Genomic DNA, 20,287 nt, shown 5'->3' on the forward strand with positions numbered 1-20,287 from the left:
CATGGAAGGTAACGGCATGCTTCAGTGAAAGGAACAACCAGCACAGCATTTCAAATCTCATCACTGAGCATGACAGCCACCTCCAACCCCATCCATCCACACTACTGGTCCAGAGCTGTAACCAGACACTCAAAACATTCCCAGAGCTAAAAATACCCCCCTCCCCACCTCCACCACTACCTCTAATTTCCTCCAGCTGCAGCCCAACATGCCTGGCCCCTCGACAGGCCCCTCCAGAGGTGGGCTCAGAGGGGCCGCTGGCTGTGAGGGGGTCTCCCTGGGGCGGCAGGGAAACAAAACACGAGCGCTACGATCAGTGGCGGGCGCTTTACAGTCATGGAAAAAGACCAACAGCGTTCAATCCACTGATCAAATTTAGGACCTCAGGGCACGGAGGTCTGGACTGGGCCAGACACTCTGGAGTCAGTAGCGTTAGTCATGACCGAGTGTCACACACACATCAGGCCACGCCTACTGTGGCTGGACAGAGTGACTCAGCAGAAAGACAGAGAGCAGCAGGACAGTGGTTCTCTGAGAGATGTGGTTTTGTGTCTCCTATGTCAACAACTAACTGCCTTTTTACAACTTGGGCAAAAATTTTGTTCACTTTTTGTGGTCTGCAGCAAGAATTTTGATGGTAAACACCTATGTCGTAGTCACAGCCGCCTAAACCGAGACTAAGTCATGACCAAGACCAGAGCAGTGCAAGTACCACGCTGCATGACACACTTATAATGTGAAAGATGCAAATCATAGGCACTCCTCAAAGCGATTTGAAAGATCCACATTGCCATAAAAACATCCATCCATCCATTTTCATCCATTTATCCAGGGCTGGGTCATTGGGGCAGCAGGCTGAGCAATGTACTCCAAACGTCCCTCTCCCCAGCAACACTTTCCAGCTCCTCCTGGGGGACCCTGAGGTGTTCCCAAACCACATGAGCTAATATAATCCCTCCAGTGTGTTCTGGGTCTGCCCCGGGGCCTCCTACCAGTTGCACATGAAAAACACCCGCGGAAAACAAATGGAGATTCAACTTCATTCACCTCTTGTACTGCTACACCATATGTGGGCGACTGTGGCTGAGAGGTAGAGCGGGTCGGGTTGTCCACAAATCGAAAGTTGGCGGTTCAATCCCCTGCTCCTCCAGTTCGTATGTCGAAGTATCCTTGGTCAAGATACTGAACCTTAAATTGTGTGAGAGCGTGTGAACTGAGTAGCAGGTGGCACCATGTATGGCAGCCTTGGCCACCAGTGTGTGAATGAGTCAATGTGTCATGTAGTGTAAAAGCACTTTGTGTGGTTAGGAGACTAGAAGAGCACCATACAAGTGCAGGTCCATATGTGAGTATGTACAGTATAATTGTACCATCAAAAATGTAGAGATGTTCTGATACCATTTTTCCTTCCCAATAATGATTCCAATACCTGCTCTTGTACACCAGCTGATGCCGAGTACTGCTCCCAGGGAGCTGAGATGATTGCTATGACTGGTGTATAGAAAGGCTTTATAAGATTGCTGGTGTTGAAACTGGCAACACTGGTGCCACCCCTTGAAACTAAAGCCTTGCAAACTGTGCAGTTGGCTTTTTACCAGTGGGGCTTTCCAGTGTAAAATGTTGCCAAATTGTTGACGTTTCCTTAACAGCTAACGTTAAACTACTTACCAGAAATCAACTCTAAAACAGAAGTTGCCAGTGGCTGCACAGCGTAACGTGTTATGCAGGCGACTGCTTTAGAGCAGCCAAGAATTGCCTTCCAGGAAAACTGTCGTTTTATCCGGCTGTGAAACTACTTTTAAGTTTTCTGAGGAATTACGTGGTATTAGGTCAGTGCATAGACTTGCATACTCACTGATACCTGATCCAGCATTTAAGGCAGTGTCGGGGTGGTTCCGATACTGGTATTAGCTTTGGAACAACTCTAGAGCAATATCTTGAATTTTATGTGTGGGAATTTTTCTTTTTTTTCTATGAGTAAACAAATTCAAACAAATACTAAAGAGCTGAAACCAACTTAATCTTTATTCAACACTCCTTTGTTGCACAAATGGCATTTTAGAGATATCCCTGCAGCTGTGGTCTTGACAGGTCTTGTAATAAAATCCTGAGTCCTCTATATCTGAGGCCGAGACAAGACTGATGAAAATGTGGTCGAGTCTGAGACAAAACCAAGACCTTCAAAACCAATCTCAAGTAACACAGCGCTGGCAAACACTATGTCCAATCTCACACTCCTACAGCTTACCAGATGTGACTCGACATGTGGCCACAGGGCAATATCCAACTCCAGCTATGAAGCATTGTTACGTGTAAATGTCCACTTTCTGTCAGTCTGATGCTCCTCAGTCATGGGTAACACAGAGCCCACTGCCCCTTCATCTTATTTTTGAACCATTTCCTCTACAGTCTGATAGTTTTTTCAAGAAAAAGCAGAGTGAGGCTTTTACCTGCCTCGCTGCCATTGTTTTCAGAGGAGAGATGATTCCAGAGGAAGGCCCCTTCCCTTACATGGCCAGCTGCAGTCCTCCATCCACCACCAGCACCTGTCCTGTAACGTAGGGAGACTCCAAAAGGAAGAGGACAGCATGGGCTACCTCCTCTGGCTCGCCGAATCTCCCCAGCGGGATGGAGCGTACCCCAACCTCCTCCTTCAGCCCTGCGGTCATGTCGGTGTGGATGAAACCTAAAAGAGTGGGCAGGGACATGAGAGAGGTTTAAAAACAGGACAAATAAGAGGACAGAGACAGAAAAAGGTGATGCAAGAAGATGAAGGTGTACTGTACCGGGAGCCAGCAGGTTAACTCTGACATTGCGTGATGCCACTTCTTTAGCCAAAGAGCGTGTGAAGCCCTCTAGACCGGCTTTACTGGCACTGTAAACACACTGGCCGGCGTTCCCTTTCAGGCCAACAACAGAGCCTGCAAACAACAAACAGACATCCATTAAGATCACTTAGTATGACAGACATGTTCAAAAGAAACACTTGTAGGAAGCTACTACAGTATGTGATGCCATGATGCTTTTACAGGATGATAGATACAAATCACTAATATTTACACATGTACCAATCTAATGCGTTCTGTAGGCTTAACTCGGTTCAAGTCAGCAACTGGTTTCAATTTATCGCATTATACTAATAAAATCAATGTAGTAAATGGGCAAAAACATGGATGTAAATGTAAAATGTACCACTACAAAGCTTTAAAGTAAGGCTGCAAAACTTTGGTGAATCCAAAGAAGTACCAATGATGCATAGTGCCACCTAGTGACCAAACTGAAAACATGCTGTCAACCATGAGGGCCACTGGATTCAGGGAAAATCCCAATCTCCACCCTAAAATGTGGAGATTTAGGCTCAAAATGGTACAAACAGAAATGGGACAGCACTTTGCAGCAACATATCAGGGCTTAATGATGCCAAAACATGCTACGTATGGTACACCTACAGGTTTGGGATATTTTGTTTTACGTTTTTACCCTCTTCATGGTGAAAGGAGCCCATACACTGAATAAAATGTTTTAACAATTAGTCATCTAAAAGTGCATTATTACATATACAGCCTGGCACCTTTTCCTCTAGATTTTGCCAAACCTCAATAGTCTTGATTATAGGCTTGGCTAGGCTAGCTATGGATTACAAATCAATTTAAAGAAAATAGAGCATTTAACAGTGCATGGACAGTTTGTTTGCTTTCACCACCAATGCTGCAAAATTAAAGTACCAAATAATCGTACATATTCCTCTGCAGAGTAGCTGTCTTGTGGTAAAACATATTAATGTGTGGTTATTTAGACCTATTAGGCTAATTTAAACTTAATATGCTGTCCTGTTTACCTTCAGTAAAAGGCTCCCGCTATGAACTGTGGGTTATTCCCTCAGGAACCATCTGCAGAAAGTGTGCATATAGGGCTCAAAATATCTGCAACAGAGCTCTCGTGCACTTGACAATTTGACAGTGGGGCTGCCCTAAGCCCTCACTGACTTTGTGGGAACGCGCCTCAAAATCTGAGAGTGTGAACACTGCAGTTGGGCCTCAGTACCTATATTAACAATGGCAGCTCCCTGGGTTTGCAGCATGCTGCGCAGCGCTGCCCTGCAGGTCAGCATGGTGCCCAGCAGGTTGGTGTGAAGCAGAGCAACCATGTCCTCCGACTTAGTCCTCAGTAACAGGGCATCCCTGTACAAACACACACAGTAATAGGAGAGTCATGAAGTTCAGTGTTTTGTGACAACATCATATCCATTTTTCTATGCATATATTTAATTTTTTAATTTAATTTTTAATTAAATGAAAAAAAAAAAAAAAAAAAATTAAATATATGCATAGAAAAAATATATATGTCATATATATGACATATATATGTCCATACATACATTTGCAAATTCAGCAATGCATCAGCAGAGGAGCCGGCTCAAGTGTCTGCTCACCTGTTGATGCCAGCTGCATTCACGAGATAAGAGATGTTCCCGCAGGTCTTGTGGATCGTCTCAAAGGTTTTCTGCACCTCCTGCTCTTTAGAGACATCACAGCTGAAAGCCACATGGTCATCTAGAGTGCAGATACAGAAGGTCTGTGAGTATGTTAGTTACAAGACTATCTGGTTATAACAGCTGCAGGTATTGTAGGTCTACATTTCTCCTATTCTATAGCACAAAAGCACTGAATCAGGTACTGTGTGCTTACACTTGTGTGTGAGACTGACAGGGAAGTGGGGGAACACTGTCAGCTTCATTTTTATTTTATATAATTCCGTCTGGCTTTCCATCTCAGTAAATGTCGGGGCTTTCTAATCACTATCAGTTCATTGCCTGAGGTTTACATGTTGCCTACTGATACATGTTTGTGTGTACAGCTCTGTACCTCCACGCAGAGATGCAACAGTGGCACGGGCAGCTTCTTCGCTCCTGGAGACAACAGCCAACCTGCAGCCTCTCTCTGCCAGCAGGCGGGACACAGCCTTCCCAATGCCCCTGGAGCCCCCACACACCACTGCCAGCCTGGACATGACTGACACCACACTGCAGGAGAGACGGCAGCATCGCACATCAACACAGCACTGCACACAACTGTATTTACAACTAGAGCAACGGAGTGGGTCCCACATGTATTTTGTATCGACAGCCGATACTGGCTTTAAAATGAAATATTGGAATCAGCCAACATGCTTTTTCTTATTTTGTACAATGAATTATTATCACATACACTGAAAAGTATTGTATTTCACATCTCCATCTGCAGACCAAGTAACCCCCCTTCATGGCAACAGTACTCCCCAATGGCAGTGGCCCCCCACCAGAAAAAAGCAGCATGCCACACTACAAAAACTGTTTAGAAATGTCCTGTGGAGCGTGACACAAAGCTCAAGGTGTCGACCTGGCTTCTAAATTTCCCAGGTCCCAATCTGTTCAAGGATTCTTGTGATGTGCTGGTACCCCAGATGTACCCTAATCCAAGGTGGGGCCTCCTTGGATCGGACTTGGCTCTGACCTGTCGAGGCATGGACACAGGATCTCTGGGAGTGTCCTGCGGTGTCTGGCACCAGTGCGTTGGCGGCAGATCCATTTAGTCCAGTGGGTTGTGAGGTGGGTTAATGGCACGTGCCACAGATGCTCATTCAGATTGGGATCTGGGGAATTTGGAGGCCAGGTTGACACTTTGAGGTCTTTGTCACATTCCTTGGGCCATTCCTGAGCCATGTTTGCAGTGTGGCATGGTGCATTATCCTGCTGGGGGGCCACTGCCATTGGGGAGTACTGTTGCCATGAGGGGGGGTACTTGGTCTGCAACGGTGTTTGAGTGGGTGGAACATGTCAGGTGGTATCCACATGAATGCCAGAACCAAAGGTTTCTCAGCAGAACAATGCATTGGAACAAAATAATCAAAGTTATTCACTTCACCTGTCAGTGGTTTAATGTTCTGGCTGATGGGTGTACACCACAATACATCTACTACAATAGACAAACCAATACACGCATACCACAATACATATAGTACACATACACCAAAACACTTACACTAATACCTCTTAAAAGTTTGAGCGCATGTAGCTAAGGGTGGGTACAGCTCTGGAGAGAGTGGTTGGAGTCATGTGAGAGGATTTAATAAAACCTGAAAGCATGAAAGACTGTTTGAATGTTAGGGTCATATTGTTGTCTGGGGGCGTCAGCAGCTCTTCAGCTTGTTAACTGCGCCTGTATCATATAATTCACAGAGCTAACTGTAACGTACCTTGTTTCTGACTGATGTGTGTTCCTTGTTCCTCCGTCAATAAGTTTACGTGCAGAAAAACGACCGAGTGTCAGAGAGGTGGACGCTCATGGAGGTCGCCATGTTTCTTCTCAGTGTTGTTGCGCTGCTCGTCATCAGTCGGTAGATGGCGCAGTGGACACACAGTCAGAGCAGCACAGGACCAGTCATGCTTTTCATGTGTCATGGTGAGGGTTTGTGTTTTTAGGCAGCCTCTAAGCAGCCAGGTTAATATTTGTCGATATGGAATTCAAACAGCACAACAACGTGACATTGTCTCCGTGAAAGCTCTCAGTTCTCTAGTTATTTAAAAGCCCAGTAAAACTTTCATACATTATTTCCTTATGTCTGCAAATGGCAGTCTGGATACACAAGCAGTCACTAACACATAACTGGGACTGTAAAGGCACATCACTACAGAAAAATGTGTTTTTATATGACAGCTGTTGGGAGTGTTTGCAGTGCCAGAGGCTTCAGTGACCTCACTGAGGCCTACTTTAGAGGGACAGTTCAGATTTTTTAAAGTGGGGTTGTATGAGCTTCCCATCTATACTTAGTGTATTACAGCAGGCGTGCTCAAATGGGAGCAATCAATGTCAGCTGTGGATGGGTCAGGAGCAAAATGTATTTTATCGACCTAAAAAAAGTCCCACCTAAAACAATCTATAACAGGTTAACCCTTTGTAATCTGAGTAAACTGGCTTGATTTCTTTCAAAAACATGGGAGGAAGACAACGAGCAATGAATGAAGAAATTATAAAAAAAAAAATTTGCGAGAATTATTAGTCCTTAAATGACCTCTTAGTGCACTTTGGGGTGTTTGGGATGGGAGAAAAGAAAAAAGAAAAGGTTTCCTTCCTGATAAGGTACTATTACAGGTATTACGAGAGTATTAATTTTCCCATTAGTTCATTTGTTTAATTTATTTTTTATTATTATTTTTTATTTATATATATGTGTATATGTATTTGTATGTATTAATTGCTATTATTATTATTATTATTATTAATTAGTAAGTGTATAAGTTTTTTTGTTGTTGTTGATGTTTTTTGTTTTTGTTTTTTGTTTGCATATATACACATGTATATTACTTTTATTTATTATTTAATTTATTGTCATTATTTTATCTTATTTACTCATTTATTTTATTTTTTACTTAATTATTATCATTATTATTCATTTTTTTAAATACTTTTTTAACTCATTCATATAGGTATTTATTTCATTTAGTAGTTATATTAATCTTTCAGTCAAGTATTTCTACTACTTTTTTATTTTATTTATTTATTTCTATTTATTATTGTTATTATTTCAATTTATATATATATATATAATAATATATATATATATATATATATAATTAAATATTTATTTCTAAGGTGATCAATATATAGTTTATACCTTTTAACTGTAATGTTTGTACCTAAAATATGAAGGAAACAATAAAAAGTATAATTATAGGAAAAGAAATTGCAAGAAATTAGTAAAATGAGAAAATTAAAATCAAGGAAATTTGTGAAAAAAGAAAGTTAAAAACAAACAAAAAGGAAATGATCTGGAAGGAGTGCTCAAAAATGATAATAATTCTGTACCATAATTTTAAATATGTAATAATAGTTATTATAAATATAATTTTCCCTTACATTTTTTCCTTTTTCCCTAGTTTTTTTTTTATTTATAATTTTCTAAATCTTCTATTTTTTTTGCAGTTTGTGGAATATTTCTTACCGATCTGCTCAGGGTTCAAAGGTTTAAATACTTGAAAAAGGTGTCTGAAAGCAGCACAAGAAAAGTGATGTAGCTCCAGGTTTCAAAGAGTTAAGGGTTCGCTATAATAAGAGTATTTCACCTTTTCGTTAGACAGCTTGTTCCAGTGGGGAAGCTGATATCGGCTCTCTCTTCAAAGTCACCAGACTCCATTGACAAAAAAAAAGTAATTTTGGCTTGCGGAGAACACAGGAGCTGCTGGTCTACTGCTGCCTCAATCTTTTAGTTAGTATGTGTTATTGGTGAAGCCAAACTAACCACTTTAAACACCAGTCACACAATAGCACAAAAACGTAGCTGATCAAGGCAGCGGTAGACCAGCAGTTCCTGTGTCCAGCAGTGTTAAGTCATTGTTTCTCTCAGTGGAGTCTGGCTGTGAAGAAAGCACTATAATGGTTTCAGCTCCCCATCAGAAATCACTGTCTGACGGACACATAGCACACACTGATATTGATTATATTTGGTAGGACTTTTTTAAGGTTGCTAGAGTACGTTTTATTATGACCCCATCTGCAGCAGCTCATTTCTTAGCTTTCTTGGCGGTACTCCTGCACGCCTCTCCAAACTGGGGGTGTGTCAACCACCATCTGCTCTATGTAATACATTGACCTGTGAATAAGTACCTCATATAACCCCACTTCAAAAAACCTGAACCGTCCCTTTAATAGTATGATAACATTCCCATAACGTCTTTTCAATATGGAGGCATTTACTGCGATATCTATGTAAGAAGACTCTTATTTAACATGAATAATTACAGTTCTGTCTGAGTTAACTTTCAGAAGATTAGTTATAAATACTGACACATAGTCCGCACACTGAAATAGCTCATTGACTGTTAATTGCAGTCATTCATTCTCCATTGTGCTTCATGTATCATTGTTCCCCATAGACATATATATCACCAGGAAAGCAAAACTGTCACCAGTGTTAAAGACAAAAAAAAAGTGAGTGATGTTGAGAGTGGGTGGCCTCGGCCTACACCTGGACGGTCCATCAGACCCAGACAGGCAGGCAGGATTGATTTTCTGAGGTTAAATCACATTCACAACCTGTGCTGCAGTGGACCTTTGACACTGAGACCTACAGTCTGAATCCAATCCATACTGCAGCAGAAAAACACAACCACTCCGAACTGTGTAATTTACTGAAAATGTTATTACTCTTTACCACAATGTCCATTAATAAACAGTGTCTGTGTGTCAGAGAGAGGAATGGAGCTTGATTTGTATTCCGATCACCTCCTGAACACCAAGACATTATTCCCCTCTTTCACACCTTACTGATCTAATTATACTTACCAACACAACCGTATTTTGCTCGCTCACATGAGTGCACGCACACGTACAAACACTCAGACACACAGTATTAACCCTGTAGCACTTCAGTAGGTCCTGAGATCAATTTAGTATTTCTTGCCTACTGGCTCGTGCACATATTCACAATTCAGTACTTTCAGAACTGCACGACAAAAACAATTTCTGGAACTATCTCCTATTTTTGGAAGCTAACACAGCTGTTTATACTTTTACAAGTTACTTTTTTTCTCAGTATTAGTATACTGGAGTCATCTAAAATCCCAATAGCTGGAACCTTTGAATTTGGTTCAGAGAGAAAGAAGACGGGACATTTTCTTTGAACATGTTCGGTCATTGTGAAATCTCTTTGAAATCCCAGCGCGTACTGAAATATATTCAAAGGAGCCAAATACCTGCCTGTCTGTTATGTACAGTAAAGGGTTCAAGAGGGACTTGACTGACACTCCTTTGAGTGAGTGACTTGAAACGGCAGACACACCCTGAGCTTAACATTATCAAAAGATTCTTGACCTAGAGACTGCTGAGCTCTTGACAGCATAGTAGCTATGATTATTGGATTTTACCGATACTCCGTGCACACAGCTCCTCCTGCATTTACTCATGTCATTCAAATATCCATTTTTCACATGTATTAAAGGAGCAGTGTGTACGATTTAGAGGGAACTACTGGTGAGGATAGCAGATTGCAAAGAGCTGAAACTGCTCCCAGTTATAATTCCGTCAGAGTTCATTGTTGTTCATTGTCAGAGCTCAGGATGTTTTAGGGAGGTTTTCACGGTCCATACCTCTCCAAAACAAACAGACCAGGTGATTAAATCCAGTGAAAACACTGAATGAAGCAGTTTCATGTTAGAAATCAGTGCTCACCTTTTTTCTCTAACATAAGATCCAGACGTTTAGGAGGTTTTAACCAGGAGCCAAATTATCCGCAGAGGTCTCTTCCTCTCCAAAACAAATGGAGCAGGTGATTTAAATTCATAGAAGCCCAGAATAAAGCCATTTCACGCAAAAAACAAAACTGCTAACTAGAGCGGCTGACGCAAAACCACAAAAATGTGAATGGCCCTGTCTAGAGCCAGTGTTTGGTTTGTCTGTTGTGGGCTACTGTAGAAACATGGCGGTGAACATGGCCATTTCCCTGCACAAGGCCCACTCACTATGTAGATACAACGGCTCATTCTAAGGTAACAAAAACTTAACAAGTCTTATTTTCAGGTGATTACACACTAAAGAAAACACACTTATTATATTCCATTTCTTACACTGTCCCCCCTAAATCTCATGGCAGCTGTGGTTTGGTTCCAGAACTGAAACTTCTCCTGCGGTGGCCAAAGCGAAAAGGCAAATGGCCCAGTCTAGAGCTAGTGTTTGATTTGTCTGTTCTGGGCTACTGTAGAGCAACATGGTCGACTCCGTGGAAGAGGACCTGCTCTGTATGTAGATCTCAAAGACTCAATCTAGGGCAGGGGTCAGCAACCTTTGCTATCAAACGAGCCATTTTTGGCTTTCTTTTTTGGATTTGGAATCAATAGCTAACCTAGCGAGGGAGGCTTCACCGCCAACTAGCCACCGCTATTTAGGTTTACCAAGATTTAGGAGAAGGGACCAGGTCAGACATATGATGCACACTTTAGCTGACGAAATGTGGAACCTTCTTTTTTCTTTTTTTTGAGTGTATAGTTTAAACATTTTTACAACTGGAAATTGTAAGAAGCACTTTAGGCCTACAGTAATGAAAAATTAAAATTAAAATGTTAAAAATCAACTTATCTAATTCCATATAATTGTTTGTAAAAGCCACAGAGCCACTGGAGAGGGGCTAAAGAGCCGCATGTGGCTCCAGAGCCACAGGCTGCCTACCCATTCTAGGGTAACGAAGCATAAAGAGCCTTATTTTCAGGAGATTATGAACTAATGAAAACATAGTTATGAATATTATGTACCATTTGTGCCAGTAGATGCCCCTTATTCCTACACACTGGACCTTAAATCCACCCACAACTCAAAGTTCAGTCAGACAGCGATGACCTTTCATCAGATTCAACATTTTCCTGCATCTGCCAAAGTATAACGAGCAGAGTGGGAAAAAAGTAAGAAACAAATCAGACAGAATGATTCAAAATCTTTGCAGAATGAATGTAGTGGTTTTTGTATTATTCCTCCTAACTATAGTCTTATGCTCATACATTGGAATAACTTATTTCCATGGTAACCCATCCTCTGCAGGGAACTGAGCGCAGCACAATGACCTCTCTGGGTGCTTGTCAGTTCCTGTCAGCGTTTCCCGCTGAACACACTAGAAAGGCTCACCTCTCTTTGCAACATTTTGCTCTGCTGTAAGTCACAGCAGAAGCTCCTCTGCAGCCAGAGCCCTTTTTATTCCTGCAGACATTAATGACCACATGTTCTGTGACTTGCCCTAATTACACTTAATTAGGAACAACTGACTTGCTGCTTGTGTTTTATCGTATGCATGTTTACTTTCTCTCTAAAAAACAGAGGCACAGACAACACATTACTGTCATGAATTAATGACTTAGCCAGAGGAAATTATGGAAACCATTAGCTTTTATTGTTATAGAGACTTTTACAAAATGTGCTATTCCCTCAAATACTTCAAAATGTTTATTTTCACATAATAGATTTGTGCCAAATAGGTTGATTTCAGTTTCACCATTTTCAGACATACAACAAACTAACTACAGACAAAAAAAAAAAAATCAAGTAAGTCACCTTGGCATGAGGAAAATCTGTTAAGTTGAATCAAGCAAACTTAAGTTGCCGTGTTTTCCACTAAATGAAAAATATACTTTATTAACTGTTATAAGAAATGCTTCATGTTTTGAGAACTGTGCAGCCTATGCATGAACAATACGGATGAGAAGTCAGTACGATTAGATAAGTTATGATAGTGCATAAATGTGTACATCTGTGTTGGAGTAAGTCTGACGTATATATTAAAGGCTTACCAGTGAAATGAAAAGACACTCAAGAGGAGCAGTTTAGCATAGAGCCTGAGGTTGGTGTGGTGATTGCCAAGACAACAATGCGACATCAGATTAATTCTACATAAGTACCAATTCAGAAAGACAACAAAAAAAGGCCCTAACAGTGATTTGTACCATCCTTTTCCACACACTCTCCAAATTTCAAACAAGCTACAACATATTCCAGCAGTCAGTTACACAGTGGTCCCCTCAATTAACAACAAAACACTAAAAAACAAAAAACAAACTTGAAACTATGGGTCCAATTCAGTCAGTAAATCCATTCTCAAAGCCAAATTTGGCACAATTCAGTGATTGCCTCAACTTTTAAGTGTTTAAATACCCCATAAGACTTGCTGAAGATCAGATGAATAAGTCACATTACATTAAATGTTGCGGGGTCAACTGAGGCAGGAGGCATATCTTTACTTTGAAGAATTTATCCAATGTTTTTTAAAGAATACACGTTGGGATATTTGATCTGGTGGTCTTATTTCCCCAAAGTATCAATTCTAAAACTGCCCATTAACGTATGTTTATAACAAGTACCGAAACTACGACCATATCCCCTCCAATCACATATAAATCTTACAGTAATTCAAGTCAATACAATATTTAACATTTAAAACTTTGTATAGACGTAATATATAACAAAACCCAACCACAAAATCAAAAAAATAAATCAAGGGGGTCAAAGTGATTGATTTCAATAAAACCTTAACTTTTGAAAATAAACAGAATTACACTACACATCTCTTCCTGTGGAGTGACACAATGATATGTTACTTTAGGCAAACATTCTGTGCTTTAGCTAGCTGTGTTTTTATTGCCACAAGTCACATTAGGAATGAGTTAAGCACTGTTTACACCTGGTATTAACATGTGTCCTGGGTGATCGGATCACAAGTGCACAGCTCTGAGTACAGGTGTGAAATGCACCAAATGCATCCTCAATGCGTCTTGAGATTTGACTGCTCAGACCACATTTGTTGGTGGCGTGGGCCGCATTCTTTTAGCAGTGTGAACGTTAATGCATCCTGGGCCACACTAAAGGGGCGCCAAAGCTGACATCCTTGCTTATCTGAAGCGCATAAGAAAACTTTGTTAGTGCAGTTACACGGACACAGCGCTGAAGGACCATCTCGGGATCCACTCTCCTCCAAGCGAATGGTGAGTTCAACATCTGCACGGTTAGCACGAGCTAACACAGCAGCAGCAGCAGTTTAACAGTCCCAACAGACTCACACTGACACCGAAACGGCTTGAATCTTTTGTCAAACATTAATTACCATTAACAACTCTCAACTTTCCCCAGAACAGCAATAGTCTCCTAGTGCTGCTTGTCTCATGATAACAGAGAGAGACAGAGAGTGGTCTGTGAATCAATAAACTGTGTGCAGCCCTACAATTAAGATTTTACCGCAGACTGTAAAAATAATGGACGTAGCTACCATTTCGTCATCCACTGGTTTGTGGACTCTCACTTTGAAGCCTTGAGTTTGGTATTCCGGCCACCGCCATTTTGTTTTTTTGAGCCAGAAGTGACCAGATTTGGGCGAGAGGCTGGCGCTGTGATTGGTGACAGGTGTGTCTGACTGAGAAGCTGAGGACACAATCGGCAGACAGCCTGTCACTCAAAGTGGTCCACCCTTAATAATGTGCAACTTTGAGCCTTAATCCCTGATCAGTTGTCATGAACAGGGATATTAGCTACAGAGACCAAAACCATTTTCATACCAGGCTGTAAACATGTTTATATCTGCTGTCAAGTTAGGCATTTGAACATGGGGGTCTACGACTCACTTCTGGAGCCAGCCTCAAGTGGCCATTCAAAGAACTGCAGTTTTTGGCACTACCTCGTTGGCTTCATTTGATTTTACATAGTAAAGGCTGTAAGTGTGCCAACACCAAGACAAATCTCCCGCCGGTTACAAACAACAACACATTTGGTCCATGTTTATTTGCATATAGAGCGGGAAAGTGAGATCTGATCACAGGTGGTCGAGACGCATGCTGAGACGCATTCTAATGCCAGGTGTGAACAGAGAGTCGGAGCTGTTCACTTGTGATCGCATCACCCTAGACGTGTTAATACCAGGTATAAACATGCTCTTATAGTGTACAAAAACAGAGAGCCTGCTGAAGAGTGAGTGTGTCCTGTCTGTGAGCTTTACTGCATGTCCAGGTTAGTTAGACAACAGACCCTTTAAGAGCAGCACATGTCAGCCTCTGTGGAATTTGTGACAAACATAAATATACACTGAAAAGAATCTGCTGTGCACCGTCACTGTAATGTTATGTCGCTCTTGTGATGTAGAGCTACGTCTGGGAGAGAAGCTACTGTGGTCAGTAAATACAAAGAAGGTACAAAGTAAGCAATATTTGACTGCAAAGTCTATCTTGGAGTGTGTTTTTCCATATATTAAAAAGGCATAACCAAACAGTCCTGCAACCCATCTAACACCACTGTGTCTCCTGTAGGAGGCTCTGCTAATCACATGCAAATATTTGATCGCTGCAGGTAGCAGTCCTCAGCACTTCAGCCTTCAGGGGAAAAAACTGAACGGCCCACGGAAATATTTTGCTATGTGCAATGTTCACATGGCTGTGAATTGTAGCTCGAATGTGCAATACAGCAGGTCTCTCTTATGATCCTCTGGTTCAGGTAAAGCCTTTAGAGCTGGGGAAGTATCCTTTTTCCTAAGATACAGCACAAGCGATGATGACACTGCTGATTTGTTCTGGTCTGCTGCATCTGATATACCTGCTCCTATCTGCTGACAGTTTGAAATGATGGTAAAACAGCAGTCAGAGGGGGAAAAAGCATATCTGATGTTGTAAAATATGGCATAAGGCATGTGCCAGCTTAACCCCTTAATGTGTTGCACTACAAAAAGGCCAATCTATGAAATAAGTTAAAATGTGTAACATATCTATATCAACAGCTCATACTGGTTGTTTTAGGACTAATCATCTTTGTGTCCTTATGTACAATAAAGTGAGGAACAGTACAAGGCACACATTTAACAGCTGAATTGTTACAAAGATATAAATAATCAACAAAAAGGAAAAGTTCATGAGTAGTGTGCTCTCCTCTAACTCTGTCCACTGTGCTTTCAATGACAACATATTCGGTTCTTCTCTGCAGCTCTCTCTTATGTGCCACTAGCGTTGTTTTTCAGTGGCCACAGCCACTACGGGCTCTAAGGAGTTAAAGTGTCAAAATGATGGTACGGTCCCGGTAACCTCACAAGTGCCGATCCGTTTTGTTTTGCACGGAGACACACTGTAGCGAGGCTAGCAGCGCTCAACTGGGTCATGGTGGTGGTGACCAGGGTTTACTGCAGTGTGTATTAGATGCTGTCTACAAAGCTGCCAGGGAACAGTCCGGTCCTGCCGTTCCTCTGCAGTGTGCCTTTGAACCAGCCGTCTTCCCTCTTCCTGTGAACAAACACAATGTCGCCCTCCTTAAGTTCCAGCTCAGCCTCGCTCTGGGGAGGATATGATACCACCACTCTGTACCTGGGGAGGACAGCCAGAGGCACAGTTAGTGACTGATACACACTGCAACAATGTGATAAGTCATGATACTTGTAATATAGTGTTACACTTTCTATGAAGAGAAAAGATGAGCAAGACAATGCAGCAGATTTACACCAACGCACCTCTCACATATGATGGGCCGTGCGTCGTGTTGTTGAGATAAGAGAGAGGAGCATGGCTGGCGAGGAGGAGGAGCAATAGGTGCACATCCATCAAGGGGACTGCTCTTCCGATGTGACGACTCAGGGACTGCAGAGGATGGAAAGGCAGAAGCGACAGCAGCAGCAGCAGCAGCAGGTTCAGGCTCGAGGCAGCTGACGGAGCCGGAGGGAGGGGAGGTGTCAGGTCCCACAGCGCCATGTAGCACCTCTCCAGCAGCAGCTTGTTCCGCCTCAAGGGTAGGAGATGAGGGCGGTGAAGGACGAGACTTCTTCTTATTGGACAACAGCTTCAGAAGACTTTTCTTTTCTCTCTGCAGCAACAACCGCAACAGCATAATTTAAGTATGTTAGAGAACTGCCACAACTCCTGAGGCATTGAGGCACAAGTCAATTTCACAAACCACAGACAGGTAGTGCCTGGAACTGGCTGTTTCTTCCCCACTGAAACTCCTATTTTTAGTACAGACAGGTTTTAAACCATAGGTTGTAAGACAAAAACCATGACCGCTGTCTGTTGCAACAGACAACTAAATGACTGAAAGACAGAAACAACTCTCCATGTTGACTATTTTTGGTGGATCCCATCAGTGTCAGTCATAGCATCCTTACAAATGTCACACAATCCCATCTACTACAAGGCATTTTAATCATCGGGCAAATGTATGTGTTCAAAGGATCGGTCATTTCGCCCCCTTTATTTATATATAAAGATATAAAGGGGGGAAAGAGAGGAAGACCTACAACAAATGGCCCTGACCAGGACTGCTGCAACAGTGAGGACTCAGCTTAAATTATATATACCGATAGCTTTGTATTTATTGTCTATGTAAACAGCTGTGCAATGCATTCTGGTGGCACCACATTGCATTTTGAGATACAGGGCGTCACATTGGCCTCTCATCATTTGCAAAAAGTTGAGCTCTTTGCTACTTTATGCAAATCAGGAGCATACAGTGTGACTCGCAGCCTCTGAAAACTCCCCAAAAACTTTTAAACAAACCATTGTCGATCCAAAATGAAGACAGATTCAGCAACTGCATGGCTTATTACTCGCATCAGATGTTTTCAGAAACGCATTGTGGTGAATTATTTTCACTAATGTAAGAGAAAGCTGGCCCAGTTTGAAATCTGGGTGCAGACAGCCAACTAGTGTTTGAGAGGCATGCCCAGCATCCAAAGCTGGAAAGCGCAGCCACCCCTTGCGTCCAAAAACGCCCATGTGAACACATACTATTTGTCAAGTATGGTCAAACTGATGACAAGTTCTTTACCATGATAAAACATGCAGACATCTACTGCAAATTGTAACAGCAATGGATAATTACATACAGATAATGTTTAAGCACACAGGAAATATTTAAACATATCCAACCTTGACGTCCTTGTCCAGTCGGCAAGCGAGAGCTGTGCTGTTAGACGTGGAATTGAGAGCAGAGCTGTTCCCAGAGCCGGGGACAGTGAGGACAGCTACGGGTCTCAAAGCATCACCCTCCAAGGATGCAGCGCTGACATTGGGTGGTGTCAGAGACGCGGCGGCACAGCCCATTGCCACGCCAGCCCGGGTACAGCATTGGGCAGGATTGGAGGAAGGCTGGGGACACACTGTAAGGTGTGGGATATAAGTCACAGGTGTTGCAGACTGGATGGGTGTCACAGCTGCTGTGGGGCGGTCCTGACTGTGACATGCAGCTGCAATTAAGATATAAAACAATATCAAACATTAAAAACCTCTTTTATACAACAAGCCAACATCCATTATCCGTTTCCCTGCCGGTAGATTTACCTGTCCTGACTGCATTACGAGCCTGATTCACAGTCATCTGGGAGCTGACATGCAGAGGGACTTTCGGCTGTTGACCTGTGGCTGTCTGAGCTGCTGTTACCACAACTGCAGGTTGGGAGTTGGCAGGCACCACGCTGGAGCACACAGTCAGGGGTTTGTTGAAATCTGGACCTGGAACAATGGCCCCAAGGGATGCAGAAGAGGGGCTGACGATGGTGACCCCTCTGCCAGCCTGAGTGCACAGACTCATGGGCACTTTGGGCTGCGTGCTCCCTGATGCCGTCCTGAAGAGAGAGGGGACGAAGACGGGTAAGATCTAGAAGTCTGAGGTGACAGTAGAACAACAGACTAACAGGATGTTTTTATATCTCATGAACTGTATTAAGTTTTTATGTTAAAAAATGAGCTGACTCTTGTGTCAGTGTGATTGTAATTATTTCCAATTATTTTATTTTTTTTTTATAAAAATGGGGGTTTATCTAAGTTGAAGCAGTTAGGGATCACACATATCTACTAAACACAACCCACTGACAGACACTGAAAGCTGATATCAACAAAAATAAATTTTATAGCAACACATTACTACAAGAAATCTGCATGGCAATCAACTGGTGTGCTTAATGGGAATTTTGTGTAAAGTTGGAATGTTTCTTTGGTCAAATGATGGGTAAGATTTATTTATAAGGCATTTTTCAAGACAATTGTTACAAAGTACTTCACAATGAAAGCATTATATTTCAAACAAATAAGAACAACAAAAGCAAAATTTACAAGACAGAAATAACAACACAAAAAGCATGACAGTTAAAAAAGCCCAGGACTATAAGTGAGTCTTCAGAAGTTGTTTCATTTTTTTAAGTTTTAGTTGAAAGGGTGATCTAAAGTCCCAGACACACCAAACCAGCATCAAAGAACTAGTGGCGACAAAGCCCGGCTGTTGCAAGGCCTCACGTCGTCTGTGTCTCGGCCAAACACACTGCAACTACAACCAACGACCAACTAGCATGTACGTTCTCACGCAGGAAATAACTGTCCATAGCAGCAGGCGGCAGTAGTCTGTATTCATCATTCAAAAAGGAAACTTTGGAAGACAAACTAGATGGATTCAAGATGCTAGTTAGCCAGTTAGCACATTAATGATCCAGTGTGAAGGATTTAGAGGATATATTAGCAGAAATGGAATATAATCTAATGAGTATGTTGTCTTCAGTGTATAGTCACCTGAAAATAGGAATCGCTGTGTTTTCGTTGCCTTCGAAGGAGCCATTTATATCTATATAATGAGCGGGTCCTCGTCCACGGAGATTGCCATGTTGCATCAAACACTGGCTCTAGATAGGGCCATTCACATTTTTGCATCTGCCACTGTAGTTAGCGGCCCATCAGCAACGAATGCAATGGGAAAACACTTTTTTCCAGGTAAAATGGCTGCATTCACTGTTTTTTATTGGTTTTAATCACAAGGTCCTTTTGAGGGGAACAGACCTCTGCGGATAATTTTGCTCCCGGAAAAAACCTCCTAAACAATAAAGACTGAAGGAAGTCTTACTGAGCAAAGTTTCAGCTGGTTGCAATCTGCAATTCTCACCACTAGATGCCAATAAATCCCCCTAAATCTTAAAAACACAGCCTGATGTTGAAAGAATGATATCTACCGTGCACTGACAAACAATAGCACAAACAAAGTGTTTTTGCTAAAGACCTCAATAGTTACAAAATTAATCTCACCTACTGTAACAAGTCCTCGCGCCCTTTTAACTTTAGTCCTTTGTTTGTTTTCCTCACTAACGTTTCTCCTGTCATGTAATAAGCTGAATGGCCAATCAGAGTGATCTCTTTGACCAACAGGCTCCAACGGTTATTCAATATGCTCAGTTGGCCCAAAAACACCCAACAAGGGCAGAATGGTGCCAACAGTGCAGAACAGAAATATACTCTGGGGCTTCCCCATGTAGAGTCTAATAGGTAATAAGTTATCATAAACAAGTGGTATTATTAACCTTTGGCTATGCATCACAGACAAAGTGGATGTGGAACCAGGCGTGTGTATGTGTGACTGAATGTACAGTGTGTAATAAATGACTGACCTGCTGACTGGGCTCATGTAGTTCCCAGGAAAAACTCCAATCTTGCCAGTGTGCATGGAGGTGCCCTTGAACCAGCCATCCTGACAGCGTTCCAGCACCAGAAACATCTCTCCCTTTCTCAGTTCCAGCTCATCCTCCTTACGGGGAGTATAGGGGAACATCGCCACATAGCTAGATTCAGAACAAACAGTAAACACAGATAAGACAACACAAATGGACACATGCCAACATGGAGCTAACATAGATTATTTTCTCCCATATGGAAAAAAAAGCAGTTTGACATTTTGTACAGAACGCCATTTGTTCTGGATTTATCCTGCTTTCCCGCTGTACATCTGTCATCATCTCCTCTGAGGCCCTCCAGCAGAGACCATGCCCTCTGACCCAG

General features: G+C 42.2%; 2 protein-coding genes across 6 annotated transcripts in view; both read right to left on the minus strand.

Moving 5' to 3' along the window:
* Window positions 1-2,007: 2,007 nt before the first annotated feature.
* cbr4 (carbonyl reductase 4) lies at window positions 2,008-6,374 on the minus strand. 3 transcript variants are annotated; one of them, XM_050054552.1, is made up of 7 exons: window positions 6,235-6,364; window positions 6,029-6,114; window positions 4,866-5,023; window positions 4,433-4,553; window positions 4,045-4,181; window positions 2,787-2,921; window positions 2,008-2,686 (listed from the first exon to the last, which is right to left on the minus strand). In XM_050054552.1, the coding sequence occupies exons 3-7, from the start codon at window positions 5,008-5,010 to the stop codon at window positions 2,508-2,510; spliced, it is 717 nt and encodes a 238-aa protein (XP_049910509.1). In that variant the 5' UTR covers window positions 5,011-5,023; window positions 6,029-6,114; window positions 6,235-6,364; the 3' UTR covers window positions 2,008-2,507. The 3 variants fall into 3 exon arrangements, with proteins under 3 accessions (XP_049910509.1, XP_049910511.1, XP_049910510.1); XM_050054554.1 differs by having other exon boundaries at window positions 6,029-6,130; window positions 6,235-6,363; XM_050054553.1 differs by lacking the exon at window positions 6,029-6,114 and having other exon boundaries at window positions 6,235-6,374.
* A 5,497-nt stretch (window positions 6,375-11,871) lies between these two features.
* sh3rf1 (SH3 domain containing ring finger 1) overlaps window positions 11,872-20,287 on the minus strand; it is a 47,958-nt gene continuing 39,542 nt past the window's right edge. For all 3 annotated transcript variants that reach the window (XM_050054731.1, XM_050054732.1, XM_050054730.1), the window contains 5 exons: window positions 19,900-20,070; window positions 17,813-18,096; window positions 17,402-17,718; window positions 15,991-16,340; window positions 11,872-15,847 (listed from right to left, as the gene is read on the minus strand). In XM_050054731.1, the coding sequence (XP_049910688.1) occupies window positions 15,679-15,847; window positions 15,991-16,340; window positions 17,402-17,718; window positions 17,813-18,096; window positions 19,900-20,070 (1,291 nt within the window). In that variant the 3' untranslated portion in view covers window positions 11,872-15,678. The remainder of the gene's footprint in view (window positions 15,848-15,990; window positions 16,341-17,401; window positions 17,719-17,812; window positions 18,097-19,899; window positions 20,071-20,287) is intronic.

The sequence above is a fragment of the Epinephelus moara genome, chromosome 10 (genome assembly GCF_006386435.1).
Source record: "Epinephelus moara isolate mb chromosome 10, YSFRI_EMoa_1.0, whole genome shotgun sequence".
Classification (NCBI taxonomy): domain Eukaryota; kingdom Metazoa; phylum Chordata; class Actinopteri; order Perciformes; family Serranidae; genus Epinephelus; species Epinephelus moara.